Source organism: Panicum virgatum, chromosome 6N, assembly GCF_016808335.1.
Source record: "Panicum virgatum strain AP13 chromosome 6N, P.virgatum_v5, whole genome shotgun sequence".
Lineage (NCBI taxonomy): Eukaryota > Viridiplantae > Streptophyta > Magnoliopsida > Poales > Poaceae > Panicum > Panicum virgatum.
The window spans coordinates 37,568,133-37,577,069 of record NC_053150.1 but is presented as its reverse complement, the minus strand read 5'-3'; the positions used below and the strand labels follow the sequence as shown (position 1 = coordinate 37,577,069).

General features: G+C 50.8%; 2 protein-coding genes and 1 pseudogene across 2 annotated transcripts; 1 reads left to right on the top strand and 2 right to left on the bottom strand.

The window, feature by feature from the left end:
* Positions 1-495, bottom strand: LOC120678132 (basic proline-rich protein-like). Its single transcript, XM_039959286.1, has one exon. It carries the CDS (start codon positions 493-495, stop codon positions 1-3), a length of 495 nt encoding a protein of 164 aa, XP_039815220.1.
* Positions 496-2,924: 2,429 nt separating this feature from the next.
* Positions 2,925-4,635, top strand: LOC120678131 (annotated as a pseudogene).
* Positions 4,636-5,208: 573 nt separating this feature from the next.
* LOC120679354 (chaperonin-like RBCX protein 1, chloroplastic) lies at positions 5,209-7,186 on the bottom strand. The gene is made up of 6 exons (XM_039960924.1): positions 6,968-7,186; positions 6,601-6,695; positions 6,046-6,163; positions 5,922-5,938; positions 5,752-5,814; positions 5,209-5,510 (listed from the first exon to the last, which is right to left on the bottom strand). The coding sequence occupies exons 1-6, from the start codon at positions 7,131-7,133 to the stop codon at positions 5,424-5,426; spliced, it is 546 nt and encodes a 181-aa protein (XP_039816858.1). The 5' UTR covers positions 7,134-7,186; the 3' UTR covers positions 5,209-5,423.
* Between the last annotated feature and the right edge of the window lie 1,751 nt (positions 7,187-8,937).

The window sequence follows — 8,937 nt, the reverse complement described above, 5'->3', positions numbered from 1 at the left end:
TCATGGCGGGATGTAGGGCCTCCTGGTGGACGCGGTCGACGGCGGGGTGCATGAGCTCTTTGTCGAGGTGCAGGCGGCCCCAGCGCCCGACGGGCCCAGCGGCGGGCGGGCACCGACGCGACGGCGGGCGGGCACCGACGCGACGGCAGGCGGGTGGGGGCCGACGCACCTCTGGCTGTTCGGCGCGGCGGCAGGCGGGCAGGGCCGAGGCGGCGCGGGCTGTTCGGCGTGGCGGCAGGCGGGTGGGGCCAAGGCGGTGCGGGCTGCTCGGTGCAGCGGCAGGCCGGCGGGGACTGGCGCAGCTCGGGCGGCTTGGGCTGCTCGGCGCGGCGGCAGGCGGGCGGGGACTCGTGCGGAGGCAGGCCGCTCAGCGAGGCGGAGGCCACCGCCGCCCGCCGCCGTGGTCAGGCCACCTCGCTGCCTCTCCGCCCGAGGTGAAGGCAAGGGTAGGACCCCCTCCACCTCCTCAAGCTCGTCCGCCGCCGCTAGCCCCATCCCCAACCTTGCAGCTCCGCCACCATGGCCGCTGCCGCTCACCTCCGCCCGCCGCTGTCGCACCACCCCTACAGGCCGCCTCCGCCCAAATTAAGGGAGTGGATCGATTCCCCGCGGCCCCGTCTCCGTTTCCCCCCAAGCCCCGGCCGCCGGCGGCGCCCTGCCCCACCCCACCCCCCTCCTCTGTTTCACGGGAGAGAGGAGGAAGAAGGGCAAAATTGCCCAAAGGCCCCTGCCCTTTCCTTCTTTTATTTAAAAGCCCCCCCTTCTCTCCTTCACGGAATAGGGGCAATTGACATGTTGAGGGCATTTTTATCTTTTCAGCTTGTACTTAACACCGTTAACTCTCCTTCACGGAACAGGGGCAAATAGAACTTTCAGATTCAAAAAACAGGGGCAAACATGCAAAGTTAAAAAATAGAGGCAAACGTGCAGTTACAGCTCAAAATAAGGGCAGTTTTGCAATTGACCCTTTTGTTAATTTCCCTTGTTTTGTTAATATGCTAACGACGATGAAGACGCAGCAACCCAACAAACTTCCAGTTTTTGTCAACTGTAGCTTTGGTATCCTCTGCTGGCATCAAGGGAACAGCGCACCGTTCGGATCAATCTGTGTTGCTTGTTGGATTAATCAATGCATATTCCTAGCAGGAACAGATACTTTAGTAGCATTGCTGGAATAATTCTAGGTGATTTATTGAAACTAGCCTATCAACCCTGCTCCCACACGGGCTAATTAGAATTAATATAAAAATAAAACTTATAGCTAATAATTATAATTATCTATCTCACACACTCTTTCATCTATTAAATTCTAACATATACCATAAAATACATATTTATCATTACCTAGTTGCAATAGGTTTCATTTTGCATCACACCTCCATGTGTGTTTGATATATATTTAGTTGAACCATTTATTTGTGAATTGATGAAAGACATCATACATGAACACATGATGACACATATCGTGCTAAGTATTTTTATATAAATAATATATAATAATAGAAACAATAATTTAGAATTTTATATTGGTGCACTTTAATATTTTGTATAATTTAGATTCAGATTTAAGGTTTTTTAATAATGACATAGTTGGAAAATTTATATGCAAATTTAGGGGATTATTTGCATTATTTTAGAGTCTTTATTTTTATAGTGGTATAGGTGGATAAGATTAGGGGGTTACATTTGATTTTTTATAATTACAGAGGTGGGTAATTTAGATGCAAGGTTACTTTAGTCTATTTTTAATATTATAAAAGTGGATAATTTATTAGGAAAGATAATAGATTCAGTGACTATTATGATTTGAGTTGTCGAATTGATGACTTTCTGATTTTTATAAGAATTTCTTGGATTTCTCTAGTTTTTTAGCATGTCCATCTAAAATCCTAGGTGGCTTCACGGGAGCCTCAAAAGGAGCCTCCAATTAGTACTAGTAAAGGATTTTCCTATTTTTTTTTAAAGTGTCCACCTAAAATCCTAGGTAGTTTCATGTGGATGCTCAAAATTAAAGGAGTTTCCAATTAGTAATAGCACGATAGAAAGTGAGAGATCAGAACATAACTATTCTTTCACGTGTGGAACACGAGTTATGCCTAAAAGTGGAAAATAATGTTTGATGCCATATCAGTATATGGTTGCAACGGTCCTTAACTTTCTCAGTATAGAGTGCCATTTTCCGCAAAAAAAAAAAAGAGTTCCATTAAAATTAAGAGGCTTTAAGAATAAAAAAGAGCTATCCGTTGAGATTCAGTTCTGCAAAAGTATGAGGCTTTAAGAATAAAAGAAAAAAATTTTATGGGAAGTGGCGAGTAAAACCCCTAACCCTAAACAAGCCAGGTGTCGATCAATGGATGAACTCAACTCTCCAGCTCTAGCTCTAGGTTCATGAACCCCCATATGCACAACAACCTATTTGACCCAAACATATTCTGCTTCTGCCTGAACTAAAGAATGTGCAAGGCACCCACACACACATAGTCTGCTAATGCAAGTCAACCCTACCACCTACCAAGCACTGCTGGCAGTTTATTCCCAAACTTGTCATTGTCTTCCTCAGCTCCCATCTACACTGCTAATGCAAGTCATGCTGATGGATGCATGCATCACTACTCACTGACACTGCGGGCCCCACCACTGCATGCTTTGCATTAGATAAGCACCTGCCATTAAGACAGGCACAGGCGAGACTCTTAATTAGCAACCAAATCACTCTCTCACTTAGAGATGAGCTCATCAGAGCTCTGACCACGATAGTCAACGAGGAGAGAGCACATGATCGAGAGCTGACGACGCGGACGCGCAGCATAAAAGGAGCACGAGAGACCACGATCGAGATGTACAGAACAGAAGAGCAGATCGACCAGACGAACCGGACTAGCTAGCTATACCGGAGCACAGAAACTATCTGAGACTCCGCGACAATGGCGAGAGGCGGCAGCATCAAGACGCTCGCGTCGCTCTGCTCCGTGCTCATGCTGTTGCTGCTGCAGTTGCAGCTCGTGGCGGCCGCCGGCGGCGGCGGCCATGGCGCGCGGCGGCCGTCATTCGACTACAAGAGGGCGCTCCACAGCAGCCTCCTCTACTTCGAGGCGCAGCGGTCGGGGCACCTCCCCTACAACCAGCGCGTGCGGTGGCGCGGCCACTCGGTCACTCGGGCCTCGCTGACGGGCTGCACTGCAGCAGGGGGTGGACCTAGTGGGCGGCTACTACGACGCCGGCGACAACGTCAAGTTCGGCCGGCCGATGGCGTTCACGGTCACCATGCTGTCGTGGAGCGCCATCGAGTTCGGGGCCGAGGTCGCGGCCGCCAGCGAGTGGCGCCACGTGCTGGAGGCCGTCAAGTGGGGCACCGACTACCTGGTCAAGGCGCACACCGAGCCGGACGTGCTCTGGGCCGAGGTCGGCGACGGCGACACCGACCACTACTGATGGCAGCGGCCCGAGGACATGACGACGTCGCGGCAGGCCTACATGGTCGACCGCGACAACCCCGGGTCCGACCTCGCCGGCGAGACCGCCGCCGCTATGGCCGCCGCCTCCATCATCTTCCGCCGCTCCAACCCGCACTACTCCCACCTCCTCCTCCACCACGCCGAGCAGCTGTTCGAGTTCGGGGACAAGTACAGGGGCAAGTACGACAGCAGCGTCGGCGCGGCTTGGCGCTACTACGCGTCGGTGAGCGGGTACGGCGACGAGATGCTGTGGGCGGCGCTGTGGCTGCACCGCGCCACGGGGAGGGCCGAGTACCTCGACTACGCCGTCGCCATGGCCGACGAGTTCGGCAGCACCAGCTGGGCCATCGCCGAGTTCAGCTGGGACGTCAAGTACGCCGGCCTCCAGATCCTCGCCGCCAAGGTACACGCTACGGTGATGATCGATCACAGACAACAAGGAATCTGCTACGACCGTGCGCCGCGCACGTCGTAGGAGATGGTACACCTGACCACGTTCTAATGTGCACCGCGTCCCTGCGTTTCCAGCTGCTACTGGAAGGGAGACACCGGCCGGAGCACCGGCCGACGCTGGAGCAGTACAGGTCCAAGGCGGAGCACTACCTCTGCGCGTGCCTCGGCAAGAACGGCGCCGCCGGCAACGTCAACCGCACCGCCGCCGGCATGCTCTACGTCCGGCAGTGGAACAACATGCAGTACGTGACCAACGCCGCCTTCCTCCTCGCCGCCTACTCCCGCTACCTGACTGCCTCCAGAGGAGCGGCGGCGGCGGCCGAACCCGCCGTTCTCCGGTGCCCCGACGGGCCGGTGGGCGCCGGCGAGCTGCTGGCGCTGGCGCGGGCGCAGGCGGACTACGTCCTCGGCGCGAACCCGGCCGGGCTGAGCTACATGGTCGGGTACGGCCGGCGGTTCCCGCGGCGGGTGCACCACCGGACCGCGTCCATCGTGTCGCGCCGCGCCGACGGGTGGTTCGTCGGGTGCGTGCAGGGCTACGACCACTGGTTCAGGCGGCCGGCGGCGAACCCGAACGTGGTCGATCGTCAGCGGGCCGGACCGCCACGACCGGTTCGGCGACCGCCGGAGCAACTACATGCAGACGGAGGCGTGCACGTACAACACCGCGCCCATGGTCGGCGTCTTCGCGCTGTTGCACAGCGAGGGGGTGCAGGAGAGGAAATGATTTAACTTTTTTTTTTGTTTGTTTGGTCGTGTAATCTAGCTATTGTTTTGTTCATGTAGAAAGCTGCAGGTTAGAGTTTCCAAACGGGGATGACCCGTTTCAGCTTGCAAAGGCCGATATCGGAAGCTGCATGTAGATTTTGTTCTAGTCTTTAGCTAGTGTGTTTATGATGTAAATTTGTCAGAGAAAATGTGTTTTTTTAATGAAAAAATTGATCAGAGTTAGCATTGCTTATTGCTCGAGCACCGGCATCGTTTGGTTGAAGGCTAAAAAAGTAGCCCACCTGATCAAGTGCTATTCTAAACATGCCAAGACGATTTTGCTATAAAAAAAATTGGCATCCCCATATTTTAGCATGCCAGCATTTTGATATCCAACCAAGCAGATCCACAGTAACATTTTTTCAAAGCGTGTGTGCCTTGTTATCCAGGTTTAGGATAGCCTTGAGGGGCTAAGGCAGATAGATGTCTCTCCCTCCTCTGTTACTTTATTTATTTTTTGTTATGTTAGTGAAATATTCGGTAGCCTCATGGTGTCAAATAGTAACAGTGTGGGTGATTGAGACAGTAACAATGTAACATGGTGCATGTGTGCGGACTTTTATTCAAGTAATGTACACGCATGCCACTTGCTGATCCGCTATGCGTAGTATCTGTACAGTAGTAAAGTTTGATGAACAAGTGCTCCATAACTTGATGAGCAAGTGCTCCATAACTTACACACATTTATATACAATTAAACATACAAGGCTTCTATGTATGGAATACCATAACAAGGCTCAAGAAAAATCATTTGATGTTATGGTTTTCGTCTTCGATGTGGCTGACCTCCAGGACATAGTCCCTCATGAGCTTCGTATTAGAATCATCAACCATCTGCAGACAGTGGAAGACAAAATAGCATCAAAAAGAGGAAACTGTGCTACTTTTCTGATATTCTAAGAATGTGATCTAACTTGGAGGGCTGAATATAGCTTTTCAAGCAACGAATGTGGAGAAAAAAAATGATATTACAGGTAGTACAGTTATATTGAGGCATCATTAAAAAGTGATGTCATAATTTGTTAACCAATTAATTGGAAGTCTAGCAAAAGATGAAACTGAAGATTGAGCCAACCTTGAAGGACAACTTCTTCAGGTTGTCCCACTCGAAATCCCTCTTAACATAAGCAGATCGGACCTGCAGTATTGCATCAGTCGATCTTAAACTCTTTGAAAAATAGTGAGTAAAAAGTTTCCAAGTTTAGAACATGACTGTTCTCAAATCTGAATGTTCTCCATGCTCACCTCCAGAATCCTCATAGCTGTTTGTTTCCACATGGCGAAACAAGAGATGAACAATCAGTTCTGAATTTCGTAGTTGAATCAAGCGAATTGAAACTACAGCGTGCAGCTAATAAAGCAGGCTCACCTAGTCCCTTCAGCCTTGGAGACTCACGTATCAGCTTTTTGCAGAAAATTTCAGCGTCATTCAGAGAGGTGCGGCTGACGAACTCCTTCAGCTCATAATATGCTTCCCGATTGTAACTCTTTATCAATTGTTTAATCAAAGGAAAAGGAGGTTAAAAAAAAGAGCAGATGTTATATCACCAGCACAACATCAAGTATCTCTAGGAAAGATCAGATATCTGTTGAGATATTGACACCCTAGAGTCGAGAGTCTGGTGTGTACATATGCATACAGACCAAGTAATTAAAAGGATTACAGATTAGCTGCTGAAATAGTGTCTGGTTATTACTATTTTTAAATGCGGCAATAATTTTCTTTCTTGTTTGCTGAACTGAAGGCAAGCTTGCTCTGCAGTTCTTTATGTGTGTTTATAACAATATGGTTAGACCTCCCATTGCTGTGTACTACTAATTCAGTAACTTTCCATCGATTATAACTTGACTATCGTCCAAACTAACGTGAGTTGCGTCGAAGAAAAAGGAACAGTCGTCAAAAGGATAATCGAAAGAAGGCAACCTCAAGCTGTGCGAGCACAACCCTGACGGCGACGTAGTTGAAGAAGTGCTGGAGGTTAGTCGCCGCCTTCCTCTCCGGCGAACCTTCTCCAAAGCCTGAGTAACCATTGCCAAGCACAGCACGCCCAAACTGAGTGAGCAAAACATACACTACTTGAACCAGGCCAGTTTCATGAGAAATTCTTGGTGTCGTTCTTCCCATGTCCCGAACAGGATTTTGATCTCGCTTTACACACAGTGCAGTGAAGTCGCTCGCAGCAGCTAGTAGCTGCACGTTCGTCAAGGCACCGACGACTGTCCGATGACCAGCAAGGGATCGGAGCAGACAGTAGAGAAACAGAGATGAGCAGATGGAGGCGAATGATTACCCGGAACATACATCTTGCTACACCTCGCCGGCGCCACGGCACTCGCGAACCGCCGCCGCCGGTCAGCCCTCCAGAACGCCTGCACGGGGACGCCGCCGCGCGGGCGGGTCCCGACGACGGCTCCTCCGGCGCCGGTCTGGAGCGGAAGCACGACACTGCACTCCATGACCAAAAAATTACCTGCCGGGATGCCAGATGCCCAGATAGGCGCGGTTAAAGGCGAAAAGGGTGCCGGAGATATTTATCGGCGACCGGCTCTGCCCTCTGAGCCACACGTACCGTATCAAGCCGAGATATTAACCGGCAAGGGCATTCTGGGTATTTCAGAGCTGGGGATATTTTACGCTTTTTTAAATTGGAGGCTTGATTGTTCAGTTTTTCCAAGGAAAGAAACAACGAGAAACCGGCAAGAGCGTATGTCTGGGATCAAGCAACCGGCGGCTCAGGGAGAGACCTCTGGCGTGCTGCCCAGCCAAATGGATCGTGGTTCAGGATACAGTTTGGGGATGATTTTTTTTAGATTTTAGATTAAGGAAAAGTTTCAGCTTTGAAAACTCAGGATGAATGTCCACAGCCCAACAGTTTGGGGATGATGAACGATAGCATGCGACGAACTCCTGCGGGGATCAAAAGATGATGACGAGGTAAGGTAATTCAGTCCGCGCAGCGAATGCCTGGTTAATTTGCCAATCATATAGAATATGGAATGTAGTGTTCCTTCTAGTTTTGTGTTGCGTTTCTTTCAAATGGTATCGCATTGTTTAGGGCACCTCCAGTCCTGGTTCGGCTTGTTTTGTTGCTGTGCTAACATCGTTGCGTTGGGTCCATGTACATAAAAATCACTCAATCGTCCAGGGCCCTGTTCGGTTGGCTGGTGCCAGCCGCCAGCGCTGGCTGGAATAGCTCGTTCACGTGCTGTGTATTTGGTTTGTGTAGCGCACGATATTGTAGCAAGCTTTAATCAATAATTAGAGGTACTGAATAAAAACAGTTTACAAAACTAACTCCACAACCCCTGTGCTACTTCGCGAGACGAATCTAATGAGACATTTGACTGTACGATTAGAGAATAGTTACTGTAGCCAATCATCGATTAATTACCACCATTAGATTCGTCGCGCAAAGTTACACCCATCCGTGAAAAAGTTTTACAAATAAACTTCATTTAGTACTCTATGCATGGAAGATTCTTTTTGTAGCGCGAGTAGCGTAAAGCAACCAAACGGGGCCAGAACAGACGCGAGCCGAGTCAGTTTGCCACACACGCACTGTGCTCCATCCAACGCTGGTGGCTGGCTCCAGCCAACTGAACAAGATGCAGGATCTTAGGCATCACCATCGTAGCGTCCCGATAGTCTGACGACGGCGGTGCCGGATCATTAGGCTATGCAGCGTCGCTGCCCCCAAGTCGGGGTACTCGTTGTGACTGATGTGCTGGCAGTTGCCTCGCATGTCGAGGGCCTGTATTTCTCGCACGTGCGAGTATGAGGTGAGCCATCCTGAAGAAGGATGGTGCCACTCGTCCCTACCGCTAGTCATCTTCCCGTCTCAAGCGGCTCCTGCCCCCGGATCCGCCGTTCGGTGCCGCCCCCGCTTGAGAGAATAGCACCCCCACCCAGTCCCTAACCCATCACGGTTGCCCTGCACCGCCCCTGACCGGCGGCGTCCCCGTCGTTGACCATCGCCACCCCTCAATCCTCCACTACCGACGGTCTTCCCTACTAGCCCCTCCTCCCTCTTCTAAGTCCGGCGGACACCACAACTAGGGCAGTTGCCCCTCCTCTAACCATGATGAGCTTGAGGAAGACAAACAATGTCCAAGGCTCACCTGCAGCAATGGTGCATCCTCTTCTGCAACGAATTAGCCATGAGATAAATAGATCCGCCATCACAAGTTCCACTTGCGGAGCTCCGGGCAGCAAGGCGATGCAGAGGTTGTAGTCGTAGACCGGGCAGGTCCTGTGGAGGTT

Excerpts from the sequence above, each read along its gene's own strand:
- LOC120679354 (XM_039960924.1), bottom strand. The coding sequence starts at position 7,133 with ATGGAGTGCAGTGTCGTGCTTCCGCTCCAGACCGGCGCCGGAGGAGCC. Across the intron at positions 6,696-6,967 it reads TAGCAAGATGTATGTTCCGG|GCTTTGGAGAAGGTTCGCCG; the intron begins GTAATCATTCGC and ends ATGGTTACTCAG. Across the intron at positions 5,511-5,751 it reads TGAAGAAGTTGTCCTTCAAG|ATGGTTGATGATTCTAATAC; the intron begins GTTGGCTCAATC and ends CACTGTCTGCAG.
- LOC120678132 (XM_039959286.1), bottom strand. The coding sequence starts at position 495 with ATGGGGCTAGCGGCGGCGGACGAGCTTGAGGAGGTGGAGGGGGTCCTA.